The following is a 20,282-nucleotide window of genomic DNA, read 5'->3' as shown; positions in this document are numbered from 1 at the left end:
AGCATGTGCAGTGGGCTACACAATGCTGGAAGCTAAACTGCCTTTTTTTTTTTTTTTAAACCTATGCATTAGGTAGGCACTTTTTATTCAAGGGAGTGGGCACCATCTTTAAGTGTGGTACCCAGGTCTCCTTAAGACAACCATGAGACAACACCATGGACTGTATAAAATCACTGTATACAAAAGATAGATGCAGTCAAAAAAAGCTGATGTTTATAATCATTTATCTTCATTCATCATTTTGCCTGCAGTGACTTTTCCACTGATGTTATTTTGTTGATGGAGGAGGTGGTGGTGAGAGCAAAGTTACCATGACCCATTGAGCCACAACAGCCACATTAATGACAAATCCACTTGAATGATCCTTTAAGTTCGTGCAACTAATCCTACTGTAGTGCTTCATACAACAATGCACTCATTTAGTTCATTCTAACATATAGATTTCACATTTGTTTGGCACAAATAAAGAACAAATACTCCTTTAATATTCCTCTTTTTTATTTTTCCTTACCAGATTACTGTTCAGATGATAAAAAATGAAAATTATAAATGTATTATAATACACATTTATTCTTTGGATTGCAGCATAGATTTACATAAAACAATTAAATTAATCAAAACCCAAACTTGTGCTCAGATTTTTCTCTTTATAAGTCTTTATATGCGCATATATACACATACATACATACATAGAACCAGCACTCTGATGGTGCACTCACACATACAGATGACAGTGATTGTAAATGATTAGTTAGGATGACCAATAGTAATACTGTTGACCAGGCCGAGGCCATGTTGAACTTATCATTTCTTCAGCTGAAAGTTACAGGACTGGAGGGTATTTTTATTTTTGCAGAAGTAACAGCAGGAGTAATCTCCCTGACTTAGCAAGCACCAAACCCTCTCCTTAAGCTCCTATTAGCCCTCCATCATTACACAGCTCAGCTAAATATGGCTGCTGGTACCTCGAAGGAATATTGATATCAACAGGCTTTAAAATGCACCAGGAGGAGTTGTATCTGAGTGTTCCTGGAAAGCACACCACACTGCCAAAAATTAAATAAAAATAATAATATGCACCTGCAACAAGGCTGCACGGCGTCATTTGTTGGCTACATATTGCTTGTTTGTGTTGTTTATTCTAGTATTTGAAAACACACAGAAAGAAGAATTGGTTGCAGCCAGGTCAGTAGTGAAGCACGTGTAACTGTCGGCAAAAAAAAAACAAGGTGGTAGAGCCAAGAACAGGTGACCCAGAGCAGGAGAGAGGTAGTTACAGCGTGAAAATTCACTACCAGGGCAGGAAAATACATTCTAGTCCAACACAAATCCAAAGACACGAACAGAAGATCTGATTCGATCCCAGGTATCTGCTCTGCACGCTGCTGCAGGAAGGTGGTGGGTTATAGTTTCAATGATTTTCCAGCTGTCTTGTATGTATCAAGAACTGTGTGGAAGTCAGACTTTTTCTGGTACAGGTTTCCCAGCAGCCATTAGGGGGCAACACATTAGCCTTCCTTAAACTGAAACAGCCACTTATCTGTGCAACTGTCAAGCAAATTCAAACAGAACTTTAGAAATGTTGCAATAAATCTAAATTAAAAGTTAATTAGGCTTGTTTAACCTCTTTGGAACAAATAAACTAAGCTGTGCAGTGTGGACACAAGGTGGCGCTACAGGCTTCGATACGTATGGCTGCAGTGCAGACTAGGAAGGTGGAAACAGCTGATCAGCTGTATGACTTAAATGTTTTCGACATCAAAACATATCTAGAAAAGGTATTTCCATGTCCCACTGTGCACGTTACCTCTTTTTTGAAAAAGTTCAAAATACCTCCATTTGGTTCAAACAATGTTGGGGAGCCAAGTTTGTATTTTGTTGTTTCAGTTAACTTTTTCTAAGACATTACTTTAAAATGCACATAAAAATATGATATGGAAATCCAGATAGTAAAAAACCTGACAGCTCCTGTGAGCCATAAAACAATTCTTTCAGTAGAGACTCTTTCAGTCGTTTTTAAATATATACAGTAAACCAGAATGGTTTCTATAGTTTTGGAATGGCCTTCTTTAAAAACACAGTATACTGAAGGGCTACTGTGGAGTACAGCATGTTCTGTTAGGGAGCTGAGATTGTTCCTGCTAAAACCAGTCTGGTTCCAGGGAAGGCCAGGTTAAGGCAGGGGCTGCTCTGGACCGGCGACGCTGTAGTTACACAGAACTACAAAAATGCAACAGGCAGCGCAAAGATATGAGGTGGCATCAGAAGAAAAATAAAAGCACTTAAGAAAACAATAGAAACCAACAAAAAAAACAGAAGCACTGTAAGGGCTGAAGACTCCTACAGATCAATCGAGGCTGAACATGCTTCGATCCAAATCACATGAAATAAAAAACAGAGTTGTGAATGTGGTTCTGATGGTTGTTGTCAGATAACTGACCCTGCTGACTTTGCCCTGACCTCTGCAGTAGCAGAAGTGGAGACCACTGAAATGAATTATGACTTTAGATGCATCCTGATCCAAACAGTGAGTAGTATTCTTCTCTTTGTGCAGTTTCATGTTGAAATGGCTCTTGTTGCTCTGTAGATGTTGTGGAGGAGAGTTACAGAGAGGGTGTGCGCTGGAAGTAAAGACACATTGTCATATCTTACCACTATATTTGAGCTTAGCTCTGCTGTCATGTAGAACACTTCCTTAAAATTTAACCAGTTTCTCTTATTTTGATTTAATAAAGGGTTAAGCAGTGAGTCAAGGAGTATAGTTGAAGAATATTGCTCCAAAACCTCCAATATCAAACTGAAAGAACAGGTAACTTGAGAACACATAAAAAAGGTTATATTTTCTTATTCTATATACATGTGTTCCAGTAATGAACTCTTCAATTCCCTCTGGAGACTGTTGTGCAAATTAATAGAAGCATTGATATGAGAACAGTGTGTGGAGGATACATGGTCACATGGTTTCTGAGGCACAATAACATAAAGGAACATCCAGAAGCCTGAAGTGATCTCAAACCCCTAAAGAAAAAAAAGTGTCTGAGCAGAGACCAGGACGGGAAAATCCACTGGCCACAAACACTGGGACTTTACTTTTTTATTTTTGAAAGAGCAGGGATGTTGAAGGTTTGTTGCTCTCAGTGAAAGCCCCAAGAACTGTAAGTGAAGTGGCAGCTGGTGGTCATTTCCCATCTTGGCAAGGACTCACAGACACAACTGAATCAGAGCCAGGTCCAACCCACACACACACATATACACACACACATATACACACACACACAGACACACAACAAAACTTCACTCCCTTCCTTCATTACCATAACTGTTATAAACCACGATATTATATAGATTTTTTATATATATAAAAACTAACTAACCCAACAAGAGACCAACCTGCAAAACACTTCACAACCTGCCCATCGATAACATACCAGACAGCCACCAACCAGTCAGAGGACTCCAGGGTCCTGGGCTTTAAGGCCAGATAATAAATACACAGATAATAAACTAGACTATGGTGATATATTGTGCCTTGTCTCATATTTTAATTTACTGCAACTCCAATATTAAAGTTTCCTTGTTTCTCTTTAGAAATCAATACACAAGTGATTTTTCACCCAGAAAATATTCTAGCCATCTCTTCTTCAAGGCTTACATGACAAAGTGCCTCATTTGTAGGAATTTTACCATTATGTAAAAATGATATTTGCCACTAAACCAAAAGTTCTGACTTCAGTTTGTCCATTTGAGACTCAAAAACAAACTATTAAAATCCAATCTAGTGCACAGTAAGAGATAGAGAGTGTTAGATTCAATCAATTGATCCATTTACAGTTAAATTTACAATGCTAATAGCAGCAATTTTCATGAAATCATTTGTGCAATACTTATTAACATAAAAAGGCTTTATCAATTTTCATGCGATAAAGGCATGTGTACAAGCATTTTAATATAAATAGTAAAGTCACGCCTCTAAAATTAAGGAGACGCATGATAAAATGAATGAAAAGCATAATGTATTCATAAAGACGATAGTGTTGGACATATTGACTGTGTTAACATACACAGTATTCCACATGATGTATTTAGAAGCATCGTTACATCAGTGACTCCTTAGGATACATGGATAAACTGAATGTCACCATAGAAAAACAGCTACAGACGGCAAAACCTCCATCAACAGACATCAGTAACATGTCCACTATTGTATTCAGGTTTGTCATCAACAGGATATAAACTGAGAGTTTCTGTAATCAATTTGTAAAGTGTCCCAAGCAAAGACAAAATATTGATTTTCCACCTTTAACTCATCTCGTGCTTGTTGCTCACTCGGTGAGACAGCATCACTCTAACACTCACACTGCACATTTCCACTGACCTCAGTCTAATGCATTAATCTTAATATTAGCTAAGTCCAGAGATTTAATGTAACAATTCCAAGAACTGTTCAAATCAAAACAGCAGAAGCTGAGAAACTTTCATATTGTACAATGAGTCTCACTCCAAAACCATTAAACCTACATCTCCCACAATGCAACCTCGTACACGATGAGACAGCCATGGTGACATTGTTGTTTCTCAGACTTACAAAAGCCCTTCCTGAGCTACAGTAGTTTTCACAGTACGAGAAATTAACTGAGCTTCATTTGTGGCAGAGGTGAAGTGTCCCTTTAGCTTATGGAAAAATACTGCAAGCACATGTGTACATCTACATGAAAGTAAACAGTGCTGCTGTGTGCTGAACTGAATTTCCATAAATTCATGCACAGGGATAAGGTCAGTGAAAATGTTACAGTCCTGTGGAATGCTTATTAAAAAACTAATTCAGAACAATCCCAACATTTGCCACATGGTCTTGTATTTTCTTCAGCAGATGTGTCAGGGATATTCAATCAGGCAGAACTGCTGCTGGGTTTATTACTTTCCCAAAGTGTACTTGGAGCTCATCTCCCAGTTGTGTCAGTTTTTAGAAACAAAAGAGAAACTCAGTTATCTTTAAAAAGATCAAATGCATAGAAGCAAATCATTTCTCTTCTCAAGTTTGAAATATCCCACACAAAAGTCACTTTCTTTACCTTAACACATACTCAGGCCCATTGCCACCAACACGCTGCTCAAACAGCACCTCCAGGTGTCCAAATGCCATCATTCACTTACAAAGGATGACCAGGGACTTTGCTTACAAGAACAGAAGTCATCAAATATGTTCACATTACCTCAGCTGCTTCGTAGAACAGCCCTCTGTCTCGCTGCATCATAACTACAGACACATTCTGTTCACATACAGAAGCTTTAAATCCAACGTCTCCAGTGCAAATTGACTTTTAAAGCCTCCCAGTACGAGCAGTTTGCTCCCATAGTGGCTTTGTCCGATGAGGACAAGACTCTTTCAGTTCTACACAGCTAATCTTTAACACCAATACAACAACAATACAAACTTACTTGTGCAACACTGTACAACAATTACAAACACACACAGACACGCACGCCCCACCTTGTCCTTTCCCCTCTGCAGTCCCTGAGATCACCTCAAACTTAGCACAAGGCATTCTTTTCAACACAAACACAGCTAACAGAAATTAAATATACCGAAAAACCAATGCAAACCAAGCCATGGTGAAGGCACATTCTGGGAGGCTCTATCTTCAAAAGAAAGAGTCCAGGAGGGAGAGACGAGTCTCAGCGAGTCAAGGGTAAGTCTGCAAACTGGACCTGGAGAGTTCAGGAGAGTGGCGGCCGTAGGGGTGAATTCTGGGACATATGGAGTCTCAGGGACACAAAGTAAAGACATAATATGCAGGGATGCAAACACATCACATGTGAAAAGGCATTCTGTCACAGCATGACATACATCCAGATAACATCAAGACAACACAGATAAAATAAATTAAATTTAAAAACTATTCGGTCTTTTCCGTTTTGTTTTGAGCTTGTCAAATTGTGGCCATAAATCTGTTTGACCTCATTTTGATTTTCCCATGTATATATGAGGGGTCTCAAGAAAGAATCATCAAAGGGAATAATATTGAAATGGAGAGAAATTGTTGGACAAAAAATAAAGGAGGACGCACGAAAAACCATTAGCCATTGTCCAACGACAAAACAGACTTTTTCACTCTAAAAAAGGTGCCTTTCCCTTCCCAAACAAATAATAGGCTGTGACAGTGACTAGTTTGCATCCCTGTATATCAGTTCAGAAAGCACCTCTGAGGCAAATCATCCAGCCTGTAGTGTCTAATCCACAGCTCCGCGTCCAAATATGTTCCCAAATATGCTTCTGTTCACTCTCAGCAGTCTTCCCACAGACCGCTATTTACTTAGCATTATCTTCCCACATGATGAACAGTCCTTCCACGGACTTCTACATACTCTGCATAGTCTTTCATCAACTCACTTGCATTTGTTCTGACAGGTCTCTTCACTGTCTTCATTCTGTGTCCATCCATTCCCTGTGAACGGATGTAGTGAGAGTAGTTTCCAACTACAGGAGGTTAGGCAGTAGGTCAGTTCTGATGTGTGAGCCTGTTGCATAGCTGGGAGGAGAGGAAGGGGGGAGGAGGAGGAGGAGGAGGAGGACTGTGGGAGTTCATCTCTCCTATCCAGCTCCTAGTTTTCCTGTCTCAGCTGCTCCAGGACTTGCGGTTCTCCCCCCGGCGTGCAACAATGGCTTCTCCTCTCAGGATGGGGACGTGGGCAGGAGGGGCAAAGTTTCCTGTCCGCCGACTGGTCTGATCACGACAGGACAGCCGGTCTGGGCGGACCAGCACCCCGTAACCTGGTTTACAGTGGAAATACCGTTGACCTCCGACTGAGCCGTCATTCTTACCTGCAGACAGAAAACACTGAAGGTCATCACCATCCATCAGAAGCCATTTAACACAATGGTGGAGTCAGGTCCACCAATCAAAGGCATGATGAGTACCGTACTGCATAAAGGACACTGCCAAAAGGTTTCTCATATATTTGTATCATTTGATGCACTGACCCTTTAAATTGTACACCTACCTACAGGAGTGTCCAGTTCCAGCCCCACCCACACTCCATCAGCAAACTGCGTCATTCCCACGTAGCGCACAGTCCCCGCCTTATTGCTTCCTACTGTAACATACGCCCCCTCTGTCAGCCAATCAGGCAGTACGTCGTCATGACTATGCTCTTCATCATCCACCAAGATCTCTAGCCTCTCAAAGCCTTCACCTTCTCCTCTTCCTCCTGAGTTTACCTGCTTCTGTTCGGAGAAGGACATTTCCGTTGTGATGTTGTTGTGATTGGCTGAGCTGTGGGAAACAGGCGGAGCCATGATGGCCATCTTGGGGCCACACTGAGAAGGAGAGGTCACAATATCGTCCCTGTCAGCACCCTGCTGCTGGGGATTTGTGAGTAACGTAGTCTCAGCAGCCATGAGGGAGGAAGACGAGGAGGAGGGTTGGAGAACGTCAGACAGGGTAACTGTTGAAACACTAGTGGAGAAGTAGCCGCTCGACGATTGGCTGAGGGGGCTGAGGGGGGTGGTGTCATGCGGGTCATGCACAGGAAGAGGAGGGACCTCTGGGAACTCTGCTCGTCTGTCTTTGGTTGGGGGCCGTAGAATAGCAGTCTACAGGAAACCATGGTTGCCGCAGGAACAGAAGGACAGACGAGAGCATGCAGACAAGGCAAAACAACAAAACAATAATCAACAATAGTAATCAGGTGCTCCAAAAATGTTACAGTCCCAGTTTGTCTAATAGGACAGAGTCTGGGGCCTTTTATGTGGTTTTTGGGGCACCATTTGCAGCACCTTCTAAACTTTTCTTTGGACATTTGCAGCCACATATTGGTTGGTTGTACAAATAAGGTGTGAGTAAATTACGAGGTCTCAAACTACACATACAGTGAAACACATCAAAACTTGAAGTCGGACCAGATCAAAAACCAATGTGGCACCAAATTTTTTAAAAATTACAGCATGGTTGCAGTAGGCAATTTTTATGTTATTCCAGGTAAAACTTTAAAAGATTGTCTTGAAAAATATGAACCCACCTTCCAATAATTCTAACATATCTGCATGTGCATTAAAGAGGTTCTTGGCTAGCTTTACTGTTACTCCTTACTACACGAAGACATCTCTTTCCATAGTGTACTTTACGTTATAGGGAATAAAATATAAAATCCATCTCCATTTTGTTGTAAACATTAACTCTCAAGTTAAGCTGAAGCTTTCTGAGTTGTGGTAGTTACAGTATTAAAAAAAATTGGAAATTTGGTTCTAAATTAACTTTAATTTAACACTATCATCTATCACTCACAAATAAGGTCTCTAAAAGGGCAGTCCACTATTTTGAGGTCTCTTCCTTATCCCTGACCAATCCCCACACAGCAAAACAACTTGACCTTCAACCCCTGACCAATAAACAGCTAAACTAGAAATTAAAGGAGTAGTCTGGGTTTTCTTTTGTAAATAACCATCTTGTTTACATGAAAAATGTAATTGAATTAACCATTTTAATGTCTTAGTTAGCTCAATTACGTTCAGTTACATAATAACCTAAGCAGTTTAGTTAAGTGCCTTCTTTTCGACAGGGCTGCATAAGGTTTTATTTATTTATTATTAGTTTGAAAAATAATGACAGACATTACTGGAATAGTAGGGGTCAGTATTTGGGATGATTGACCCATCTTTGACTAGTCTGACTCTTGCAACCTTTTGGAAGTGCATGACTAAAATGCTGGAACATGTATGTACATAAGGAACTAATAAAAGCAACAGTGTTTACAACGTGCATATCAGCAAAAATATTAAAGATTTTTGTATTGCCTGTAAGCCTTCAATAAAACCAACAGAAGCAATAAACAGCAGTGAGCAAGTATGGAGAAGGAGGCCGGGGCAAAATCTCACCGTTTCAGTCTTAACTCGGCTGTCGTCCCCTCCTGATGACGTCACAATGCGAGGCACGTGCTGCTGAGTGACAAAAAAGGTCATGACAAGAAAAAATACTACACACATGCACACACATTTGCTCTTTCTACTGGAAATGTACAGGTGGGATGAGTCTTGCAGAATTTAATACCTATTATAGCATAATATAAAGTCAAAGTCTACATACACTTGTAAAGACCATGTATATCATAGCAGTCTTAGGTTTCCAATGACTTTGAGAATGGAATTGTCTATAATGTAATAATTGAAACATGTGTGTCTTTGTCACAAAAAATGATAATGCACTTTGGTTTAATATTAGATTTATCAATGGTCCTCTGGAAACATGACTGCTGGGTCAAAAACATACATATAGCAAAGTTCATAACTGGAAAAGTGTCCCTTGACCATTATCACCTCAACTAAGCACTTTAGGAAGCTGTCCACAAGCTTCTGGTTGCATCTTTGACCACTCCTCTTCTTAGAATTGGTGCAGTTCAATTAAATTTGCTGCCTCTCTGACAGACTTGTTTCTTCATCAGTCGACAGGTCCTTGATGGGGTTTAAGGCTGAACTTAGGGCAGACCAGTCTATAACCAGAATTCTAACTGGATTTAGTCATTTCTTTACCACTTTTGATGTGTGTTTGGGGTCACTGTCTTGTTGGAACATCCAACTATATCCCCCTTTTTCATCATTCCATTTACTTTGTGTAAAGCACCAGTTTCACTGGCAGCAAAACAGTTTCAAAGCATAATACTGCCACCACCATGCTTGATGGTAGGTTGGGTGTTCTTGGGGTTAAAGGTCCTACCTTCTTTCCTCCAAACATATTTCTGGTCATTGTGGCCAAATAGCCCAATTTTTGTTTCATGTGACTATAGAACTTTCCTCCAGAAGGCCTTTTCTTCCTCCATGTGATCAGCAGCAAACTTCAGTGGAATGCTGTGTTTGCTGTGTTCACATCAGACGTGAATTCATCGCGCGTTATGCGCGTATTTGGACGCGTGTGTGCACTGAGTTTACTTGCTTCATTCGCGCGTATAAATCGCGTCAATGAGGCATCAAGATTTGTGTCTCGCGCGAATGACGCGATCCAGACGCCGGATCCATGGGATCCCCAGAGATGCACACAGCTCGGGGAATTCCTCCACCTTCTCCAGAGTAGCCTGGATGACGGCCGCTTCCAGCTCTGTTTTCAGCTGATCCGGACCCAGTTTGACTACCTGTTGGAGAGGATCGGTACCAGGATATCCCTCCAGGATACTAACTGCACGCGCTCGCTGCGTACGCGTCTAATCGTGTCTTCACATTGACTTTACATGTAAATCATTCGCGCGAATGATTTTACTCGCGTCCGGTGTGAACACAGGTGCTGCTTCTAGGTCTTCCTTTTTCTAGCCTCTCAGCTCATGCTGATGTAAAACATGCTTGACTGTGGACACCGACACTGTTCCATCTGCGTCTAACTTATTGCAAACCTGCTTTTGGAGATTCTTGGTTGACTCTTGACTATTCTTACCGATTTTTTTTCAGCAGCAGGTGACAGTTGGCGTTTCTTCCTAGCAGTAACACAAACGTGCCATGCACTTTATACTTACAGTTGAATGCACAGATGATTTTGTGATCAGAAGCTGCTTTGTAATAGCTCCAAGCCCCTTTTCTTACTCGTTCAAGTCATTATTTGCTTTTTAAGATCTGTGCTGAGCTCCTCAGACTTTCCCCATTGTTGTGTTTATGGCTGCATCTAAAAAGTGTACGAAATGGGCCCTATTTGAATGAGCTCAGAGAAGTACTGTAGTCAATTGTAATGACTCATGAAAAGCTAACAGGCCACGGCACTAACAAAGTTTGATTAACACAGCTTTTTACATCACCAACGCTGATAATAGTATGTTTTTGACAGAGCAGATTTTATATTTCCAGAGAACCTGTCATAAATCAATGAAAGAACCAAAGTATATGGTTGTTTGTTGCGACACAGACACGTAGGTATGATTCCATCATAGAAAACACAAGACCACTATGATATACAGTACATGGTCTTGTAAGTGTACGTTAGCGTTTGTTCACAATTGTATATCATATAAATTTGTTATATGTAAGATTTTGACATTTATGCCTCTGAAGTAAATCAGGTCAAAGTTTCTGGCACCTGACTAATTGCCAAGGCAAGACAGAGGGCCTATACTCAATGTCTTTCCCTGGATGAAACCAAGGGATACATTATACTTGACTAGTGCACCTCTGCTGACCTGCTGGTTGTGTGGTGAAGGTCTCAGCTCCTTCTTGTCATCTCGTGCTGGAAACAGAGACTTGAGCAGTTTGGGCATCTGAGGAACCAGCGCTTTAACTGAAAGATAAGAGGCAGCAAGTCCTAAACGACCTGGGGAGGGGAGGGAGGGAGGCGAGGCGAGAAAGATGAAAGACAAGGAGGAGGCAGAAGAGAGGAAGGAAGAAAGCAAGGAAACAAGAGGAGGTCCGGGAGGTAGAGGAGGTGTGACAGATTTAGACAAGGATTTGAAAGCGTGTCCAGAAAATGGCAAAAACCCCACAACACAGTGATAGACTGACAGAAGAAGCTGGTCATAAAACACACACAGAGATGGTAGATATATCTATTACGATATGATTAAAAAAAACATTCACACTGGATTGTGTCGCAGAAATTAGTCAAAAAATATTAATTCTGTTCATTTTCAAAACAGAATTAATCTGAAGAATGTCACAGTGACATGTATCCTGACTGACATGGACAAGAAATCACTATGAATCAGCTCACTGACAGTGAAATATTCTGATTGATCACAGCAGACATTAAAAGGTTTTGGTCATGATGATGAGCGTGCAGAGAGAAGCAAAGAACAAAGCAAAATGAATGGAAATAACTTGCAAATGAGCAGATAGACAGAAATATCACACAAAGGAACACTTCTGCCTGGACAGAAAGGAGCAGATTGAAGACCATGCATTTACTAATGGGAGCAAGAAAATGGTAAAGTGTTTGGGAACATCACACGAAAGGAGACAAGATGGAAGGGCAGAGGAGGTAAGGCAGGGAGGAGCATGTCTTAAAATGAAGGACTGTTGTAACGATGGATGAACCCAGGTAGAAAAAAGAAAAGAGGAAAAAAGAAGGATGGCAAAGAGAGTAAGAAGATGGAGTACTGAAGGTGTATGTCTACCTTGCTCTGGTTCCTGGTTCTGTGGGGGGGTCATGGCGAAGGGAGTAGGGGATGAAGAAGGGGAGGTGGAGTAGGTGGAAGGGGACGAGGCTGGCCGGGGGAGGGTGCGGTGAAATTGAGAGTGCATAAAGATATCCTGCTGACTCTCCCATCGACCCTGAGAAGCAGACAAAGGAGAGATGACAGGGCAATTATTAAACGATCAGAGTCAACATGTTAAACCAAATAAGTCACTGCTACATATAAACAGAATGATGTGACACATTGCTAGTGGATCCACAGTTAAACACAGAACTCTGTTGTTCAAAGTGTGTAGTACCTTCTCATCCAGCAGGCAGGTTGTGGACAGGTCTTGTCTGCTTCCAGACAGCTGAGGGATGGGATGAATTGAGAAAATCCTGTCATATTGCCATATGATGTGCCACCATCTCATGCTCTGACATATTAATAATGTATTTCTGTTTTACCCTGTGGACAGAAGGAGAGCTTAGGCTTCTTCTATTACTCCTCCCTCTGGTTGTCAGCTGCTCCTTCACTGCCACCTCCTGAAACACACACACAGCACATTTTTATCTGATTAAAAAAAAGAAAAGAAAAGAAAAGAAATGGTGTGTGTGACTGCAGGCCTGTGGATTACTATCTACTGAAGATTCTGTACAGTTCTTTGAGTTTCTTTATCTACCTGTCTGAGTCTATCCAGAGTGAGGATGTTCTCCAGACTCAGGACACTGCGGAGGTATTTCTCAATGGCAGCCTCGTCGTCACCTGACTGGCCTTTGTGCGCACTGGCAGCAAGTCGGGCCAACAGCTCCCTGTCCTCTGAACCAGGAGTGTCCTGCTGAGACAAAGCATCATGAAGATTTGTCTTTAATAACTGACCCTGCTAAGCAGGACTCTGGATGCCAGGTATTTTTCCAATGCCTTACCCCAGGGATGTTGGAGACCACCTCAAATGTGACTCCACAACCAGGTATAGTGCTGCGGCTTGACATCCTTTTGAGAAAGTTGTGGGCAAAACCCTGGCGACCCGGGTTAACATTGACACAGATCCTCTTTCTTAGCACTAGTTGCATATCGGCAGGGTGGCTGAGCTGAACCACCACTCGAACAGTCAGATAGACGCGCTGCTCTGGCCATGCTCCCCCACGACTGAGCTGAGGACAGTCATGGACAGTAGAGTCCCATGATGCCTCTGCTTTCACCTGTGAATCAACAATCACAGTTAATACCAAGAAAGTTACAGAAAATATTCCCTTAGTGTGCCCAACAGTGCCTCCAAAAATGCCTGCTGTAGGCTTACCTCTCCATCGTAGTGTTTCACAATTTGTAGGTCAAAGAAGTCATCTTCATCCTCCCCACTCAAGGTGGCATCCCAACCTCCAGCCTCAGGGACCTCAAACTGGTCTTGGGAGCTGAGGTCATCAGCTGGGGAAACAATACAGAGACAAACAAAAATATAAAAAATTTAACCCTCGAGTAGAAAAAAAACTATTTGTAAGCATATAGTACTTAGCAAAGAACTTCCATACGTTTGAGGTTCAGAAAGAGGACAGGAATGTGAGTCTCCATGCCTGGCAAAGGAACCCTGTGAACAAACACACATTGTCATTAACACATATGTACATGTTTGTCTGCACATTTGTGCCTCCAAGTGGTAACATCTGGAAATCACAAGGAAAAATGTAACAAATGAAATCAGAGAGACACACATCTTGCAACATGCTCACCATTCAGCGGGTGCTCCAGGAATGCCGCTGCCAGCAGAGGGCACCATAACAGCGTTTCTTTCCTCTGTCAGAGTCAAGCGCCACTCAAGCAGCTGGGCCTCCCTCTCCATGTCGTCCTCTGTCTTTTCTGTACACAACACCCATACTTTAGGCACCTTTTACACTGTAAACCACAAAAATTTACTTGGCCATTTACCTGGCCTGATTATGAAGACACCAGCAAACTCTACACTACTATAATAATGAGAAACAGAAAGTACCTGCTTTGCTAACCAGGCTCTGCAAGTGCTGGTCAAGGTATTCCTGTCTCTTGGTGAGAGCAGCTAACCACTGCCGCCGCAAACGTTCCAGATCTCTTTCCTGTCCAACAAACCACTCAGTTAAATACTGAATGTTCTGGTTCACTTCAGCTTTAAGTTAATTTTAAATGTTTAAGATATAGGGTAAAGAGACAGTAGACAGAGGTGTATTAAACTGGTTTACCTGATAACTGTCCATCTCGTCTCCTTCCTGGTTTGCTGTGGTGTTTCTGATCTCTACACAGCCCACGGACACTGCAAGCATAATCTCTGCTATCAGAGGCATCGTGCCCGAGTCCTGAACTGAACGCACATCTACCTGGATTCGCCTCGACTGACCCTGGACATGAACAGGGAGGAGAAGGTGGGGCAGACATTGAAGTCAGGAAGACAAGCCACTAGTTAGCATATTTAGTAGCTAGATTTCCAGCTGAAGTTTGCTAATTCCCCCTGATGCAAATGGGTTGGCTGTGGTTAAGTCAGGGCTTATCCTTACCTGCCGAAGCTGGAAGATTCCCCCAGTCCGCACATCTCTAGCAGGGACCACTTCCACAGGGACGAAGTCTCCGTTTTCATTTATCTCCAGGATTTGAATCCATAACTCCAGACGACGTGTTACCTCACTCCACCTGTAAAAACACACGTTTTTCACACGGGCCCCATTTCAGAAAACAGGTTTATTGAAAATTTAGAGTTAGTCAACCCGAATTCCAGGTTTAAATTCTGCATTTAAAGCCTGCTTTCTACAAAGGACCTTGGCATCTTGCTGAATAAGAGTCAAATGTAGGGCGCCCCTATAGTTCACCTAGCTGAACAGGTGACCCATGAACAGGGGCTATAGTTCCCCGACGCAGCGGTCGTGGGTTCAACTCCCATTCACGACCCTTTGCTGCAGGTCTCTACCCATTTTTCTCCCCTTATTCCTGTCTATCTCTACTGCTCTAAAATAAAGGCAAAACGCCCCAAAAAAATATTTTAAAAAAATAAAAAAATAAAAGAGTCAAAGGTGACTGTGGTTGTATCTACCTGTCTCGTAGTGTGCGTGTCTTGGCCTGGATGATGCTGAGGTCCCATAGGGCAGGGTTTCTCCCTGCATCAGCCTGTCTGTGTCCATAGACCTCAATGGCAACTGCCCCTTCTGTGAGGTACTCAATGAAATCCTCAGTCACTGACACTGCCATCTCCTGCAATATCCAAAGAGACCAATGTCATATCAACAACATGTAAGTGACCCATCCTTCACCATTGCTATACATATTTGCACACAACTATGGTTCATCCCAAATGCATCTCGTGAAGGCTTTTAGGTTTGTTGTTACAAGTCTTTTAACATTCTTATCCACGCCACCCTGTTCACCTTGCAGCTATCAAACACCACCATACAGTGAGGGTCCTTGGTGTTGGGTGACGAGGATGATGTGTCAACTTCAGGAGCTACAATGATGGGCTCAGGCTGGTCCCAGAATGAATACTGACAGAAGACGAAGTTGGACAGGTACTGAGGAAGACCAGTGGCTTGCAGGATCTTAATCTGCAGAAGATACACAGGTGAAAAAAACTGATTCTCTTCTATAAAGAAAACTAAATATATTCAACATTCCTTGTGGTATGAAACAAAGCACCGAGAATGATTTCAAACCACTATACCCCAGGTCTAAATAACACAGTGTTCTACTGTCTGATGAGCTGTGTGTCTCACCATGCAAACCAGTTTGCGATCTTGAACTTCATTGTCTTGGTTGTTGTCAGATTCATCTCCTCCAGCCATGTTGTCCTCTAAGCCTCCTCCAACCCTCACAACCTCCACATGCAGGCGCCCAGCAACCTGAAGATCAGAAATTAAAACAGAACAAACAGACTTTACCCCAACTATACTTGCCACCAGTTCTACTCTTTCAAAGAACAAATAATAATGAAACAGACATAACATCTGTAGTACACAAAAACTAAATAAAAAAGCCACTGGATACATAATTAAAAGCTGAATGGTGCCAAGGACCTATACCACATCTGAAAGTGTTCATTAGAAAAACAAAACACCGTCTGAATTGTTCAGAATTGTTCACTGAGGCATCACTAGTCACTCAGTGAAAGAGCTTTTGAGTCTGTTAAAAACACTGTGTAATGAATGGCTTCCAAGACACAAAACCATCTTTAAATTTAGCCCTAGCTCTCTTTTCGACAGTAATCTCAAGTGAGTTTGGATTAAGGCCAATCACAGCCAGCCTCCTAATCACCTTATTGATCCTGCTTTTGTCATCCACAGTGATGCTTTCCCCTCCAGCAGAGAGCAGCATAAAAGAGGACACTGGCTAACATAAAGCATGAAGCATGAAGACGCTTGTTGCTAATATAAAAGGATGATATAAGCCTGCTCAAGAAGAATAGTCAGTTGAGTCTTTTTTATTACAACCTCACTGTTCTTTTTCCAGTATATTTCACTGTTCAGACAGAAAACAACGTATTTGTTAGTTTGGACTATCTCTATGTACTGACACTTAATCATCACTAGGAAGACCTCCTGTTTTTGCTGTCTAAAATCAATAATGGTCTTCCCCACATTCATTTTTTAAAAATTTGTATCACCAGCTGACAAATAATTCAAACTCCCTTCTGCAGAAGAGGTCATTGTCTTGGTTAAGTAAACCCAATACGGCAGTGTCGTCCAAAAACTTCTGAATATAAAAAGACACCTGAGTTTGCCCATAGTCAGTGGTGTAGAGTGTGAATGAACTCTCTAAGACCGAGCTCCTTGTCATCCCAGCCAGTCCCTCTCTACAACAAGAAATTAACATCCAGCTTGATTCAACCCAACTCAAACCCACAAAATCTGCCAGAAACTTGGGTGTCATGATTGATGACCAACTAACCTTCAAGGCTCATGTGGCCTGTGTTGCTCGGTCGTGTCGATTCGCTCTGTACAACATCAGGAAGATCAGACCTGTCCTGTCTGAACATGCAACACAGCTCCCGGTACAAGCTCCAATAATATCATGCATTGACTACTGCAACTCCTTACTAGCAGGCCTCCCTGCATCCACAGTCAAACCTCTGCAGATGATCCAGAATGCAGCAGCACGTCTGGTTTTCAACCAGGCAAAAACAGCACGTGTCACCCCGCTGTTCAGATCACTTCACTGGCTTCCAGTTGCTGCCTGCATCAAATTCAAAATCTTGACACTTGCTTACAAAACCACAATGAGAACAGCTCCCTCCTACCTGAACTCTCTCATTCAGATCTACACTCCCTCTCGCTCACTATGCTCAACCAACAAAAACCGCCTAATACAACCACTGCAACAGGGCTCGAGGTCATTAGCTAGACTCTTCTCCTCTGTGGTTCCGCGGTGGTGGAACGAGTTACCAAACTCAGTTCAATCTGCTGACTCCCTCTCAGTCTTTAAGAAAAGACTAAAGACCCAACTCTTCACTGAACACTTTTGCACTTGACTGCCCGAAAACAAAAAACAAAAATCAAACAAAAAAATTAAAAAATCCTATTACCTCCCTACACCCTGCTATTGGCATCAACGCCTTATCACACTTGAATTTTTTCTATGGCACTTATCTTTCTTCTGACTAGATCCTTGCTTGTGTTGTATCTGCTCTCAGATGTATGTCGCTTTGGATAAAAGCGTCTGCTAAATGAAATTGTAGAATTGTAGAAAAGGGAGATGTATCCATTTCCATTGGGCCTCCTGGTTTAGCTAAGATAATGTCATGCTGTTATCAACCTGATGGACTAGGTGAAGATAAGAGATCATCTAAGACCCAAGCAATAGTTGTGTTGTGCAGTTTAAAATTGAGTAATTTGTTAGCAAAAAGGTGTCGATGAAAAGATTAAAAGCACTAAAACAATCAAACAACAAAGCACTAACAGAGCTAGGTCTGGAGGAGTTGAAATGTTGAAAAAGGTGTTTCTACCTCTCCCTTTTGATTGATGATGGGAACAGCATACTGCAACTTGACATCGTAGAACAGACAGGAAAGGAAGACGTTGGCAACACCTATCAGACTATGGTTTTCCTGCTCGTCAAAGAATGGGTCCGCTCGACGAAAGTATGAGCGCATTACCTGGACATGGAAAACAGGAGAGTTTAACAGCAAATCGGTCTTATGATTTTAGTAGCTTATGAATCAGAAACCCAGATTTCTCATTACAATTTTTCTTTCAGCTCAGGACCATGACAATGTTGAGGGAGGGTACATTAATAACCTCATATTCTCCCCATAGCTGAAAACACTTTGCACTGAGGTCACAGTACACTTAACATAATAAACCCTAACTTATTTGTTCTTCTTTCTTAAATAAGTTTGTGTTAAGCTGACTCACAGGGTCGTCCTGATGATGGAGGTGATAGTCCTGCCATTCCTGGTACAGCTCTCTCATGTCCACCAGACGGTTCTCCATCTTCTCCAGACTCCAGATCTGTTTCCCTCGACAGCGTCGTCGAACCTGAATTGCTGGCTCACTCAGCACTGCATCCCTCTACACAAACACACACACACACAACAGATGTATTTGGATTATGGGCAGTGGGAAAAACAGAAGACAGGACACCCATGCATGAGGTGGTAATGTTTGCATGTGAGACCTTGCGGTTTGCGTTGAGGTTGTCTGATGGGATCTGCAAAGTGACTCTGTATTCAGTGTGTCGCTCCAACTCCTCAGCAATGAAACATGCTTCTTGCACAAGGAGGTTTGCTCTCACTATTTGCTCCCTCAACCTCCGCAGACTCCTCACCAACACCACCTCTCTGCAGGAGGACAGGAAGAGGCAGACAAAAAGGGGAGACAGAGGAGGGATGAGGAAATGTTAGGTTTGCATTTGTTCTTTAACACAACATGCACACGCACGCATGCACACAATTTCTCTGTCCCTTCTGTTGACATAATGCATTCCCTAGCCACTTGCCCTTAACCTACTGCTAACCTTTAATGTGCAAGCAGATTTAAACTCTTAGAAAGCAGTCTGGATCTATTGGGACCTGAATTTGGTCCCCATGGTCCCAGGAGGTCCCCATGGGTTGGTGTGCAGCCAGTTAGAAGTCCCCAGAGGACATAAAAAACAAAAACAAACACACACACACACCTGTCCTCACTCCACTGCCTCAGTCTGCTCTGGGCGCTGGATGAATGGGTCATCCCTCCCATACTGAGTCTCTCCAGGCTACGGTAGTGAGACTGCTGTCCTGGACCTTGCTGGCCAGACGTCAGCCCTCCAGACTGGCCTGTGGACAGACGGTCTGGGTTGAGCTTCTTGCGGAGCTGCTGGAGTTCCTGCTCGTACATCTGCCTCTGTCGCTCCAGAGCAGAACGTTTCTCCTCTTCATGCTGCCTCTCCAGAGACTGGAGGACTGCCTGCATGGGGTCTGACCAGACACAACATAGAGGAGTCATTAGACATAGACAGGAAACTATAGGATTGATGTTCTGCCTAGCAGGAAATCAACATTGCATCGTCTTAACACAGCTTACCATTGTTGCCCAAGGCCTTCATCATGACCTCTGTCTGAGCAAACTCATAAGAGAAGCTGACTTCACTGGACACCTCACTGGCTGTGTCACCGTCTGCATCCAGCTGTTCATTGCTACCACTGTTCTTCATTACACCTCCCTCACCCTCCTCATCTTCAACTGCACGAGAGCGGCGCTTAGGCAGATTGATCCTTGAGGTGGGATAAGCACGTGTCAACTTTATTACTTCCAAGAGTGAATAATACAAAACAGGATGATTGGATATGAATAAAAACTGGAGATAATGACGAGAAACTGTGTGTATTAAAAAGAGGTAAGAAAATCTAAAATGAATGTCAAATGGTAAATGATGTCAACACAATGCACTGACAAATATTTTCCATCATATTCATGGAATCTATGAATGAATTTGAAAAAGATCAGAGTCATTTAAAAAATCTAAAAACAATAAGGTTACCTAAAGAAGTGGTTGTTTCCCCAGAGGATTCGGTCGCCATGATGAAGTTGCAAAGCGCTGGTTACTGGAGAACCATTAACACATGTCCTAAAACACCAGCAAACAAAGCAGTAACATTAGCTCACAGTGACATTTTATTTTTAAAACTTGAAAAAGAAGCAGTATGAACACACTGATGGCAACAATAACTCTAGAGGTAATATGACATCAGTGCTGGTAGTGCTCGTTTGTTGTTCCTC

At 42.3% G+C, this 20,282-nt stretch overlaps 1 protein-coding gene across 2 annotated transcripts in view; it reads right to left on the bottom strand.

Annotated features, from left to right (window-relative positions):
- Nucleotides 1-550: 550 nt before the first annotated feature.
- kif13ba (kinesin family member 13Ba) overlaps nucleotides 551-20,282 on the bottom strand; it is a 47,980-nt gene continuing 28,248 nt past the window's right edge. The window contains exons 16-39 of one of the 2 annotated variants that reach the window (XM_008283433.1): nucleotides 20,044-20,130; nucleotides 19,587-19,777; nucleotides 19,201-19,480; nucleotides 18,703-18,865; nucleotides 18,441-18,596; nucleotides 18,032-18,181; nucleotides 15,807-15,932; nucleotides 15,465-15,638; nucleotides 15,134-15,291; nucleotides 14,604-14,736; nucleotides 14,292-14,447; nucleotides 14,069-14,168; nucleotides 13,809-13,935; nucleotides 13,611-13,666; nucleotides 13,382-13,506; nucleotides 13,008-13,283; nucleotides 12,764-12,916; nucleotides 12,549-12,626; nucleotides 12,401-12,451; nucleotides 12,082-12,238; nucleotides 11,152-11,282; nucleotides 8,876-8,935; nucleotides 7,003-7,594; nucleotides 551-6,823 (exon numbers count right to left, since the gene is read on the bottom strand). In XM_008283433.1, the coding sequence (XP_008281655.1) occupies nucleotides 6,618-6,823; nucleotides 7,003-7,594; nucleotides 8,876-8,935; nucleotides 11,152-11,282; nucleotides 12,082-12,238; nucleotides 12,401-12,451; nucleotides 12,549-12,626; nucleotides 12,764-12,916; nucleotides 13,008-13,283; nucleotides 13,382-13,506; nucleotides 13,611-13,666; nucleotides 13,809-13,935; nucleotides 14,069-14,168; nucleotides 14,292-14,447; nucleotides 14,604-14,736; nucleotides 15,134-15,291; nucleotides 15,465-15,638; nucleotides 15,807-15,932; nucleotides 18,032-18,181; nucleotides 18,441-18,596; nucleotides 18,703-18,865; nucleotides 19,201-19,480; nucleotides 19,587-19,777; nucleotides 20,044-20,130 (3,886 nt within the window). In that variant the 3' untranslated portion in view covers nucleotides 551-6,617. Of the gene's footprint in view, nucleotides 6,824-7,002; nucleotides 7,595-8,875; nucleotides 8,939-11,151; nucleotides 11,283-12,081; nucleotides 12,239-12,400; nucleotides 12,452-12,548; nucleotides 12,627-12,763; nucleotides 12,917-13,007; nucleotides 13,284-13,381; nucleotides 13,507-13,610; nucleotides 13,667-13,808; nucleotides 13,936-14,068; nucleotides 14,169-14,291; nucleotides 14,448-14,603; nucleotides 14,737-15,133; nucleotides 15,292-15,464; nucleotides 15,639-15,806; nucleotides 15,933-18,031; nucleotides 18,182-18,440; nucleotides 18,597-18,702; nucleotides 18,866-19,200; nucleotides 19,481-19,586; nucleotides 19,778-20,043; nucleotides 20,131-20,282 lie in introns of both variants that reach the window. The other variant, XM_008283434.1, reaches the window with a different exon arrangement.

Source organism: Stegastes partitus, unplaced genomic scaffold, assembly GCF_000690725.1.
Source record: "Stegastes partitus isolate 25-593 unplaced genomic scaffold, Stegastes_partitus-1.0.2 Scaffold311, whole genome shotgun sequence".
Taxonomy (NCBI): domain Eukaryota; kingdom Metazoa; phylum Chordata; class Actinopteri; family Pomacentridae; genus Stegastes; species Stegastes partitus.
Note: the sequence above shows the minus strand (reverse complement) of the source record. Positions and strands in the feature narration are given on the sequence as shown.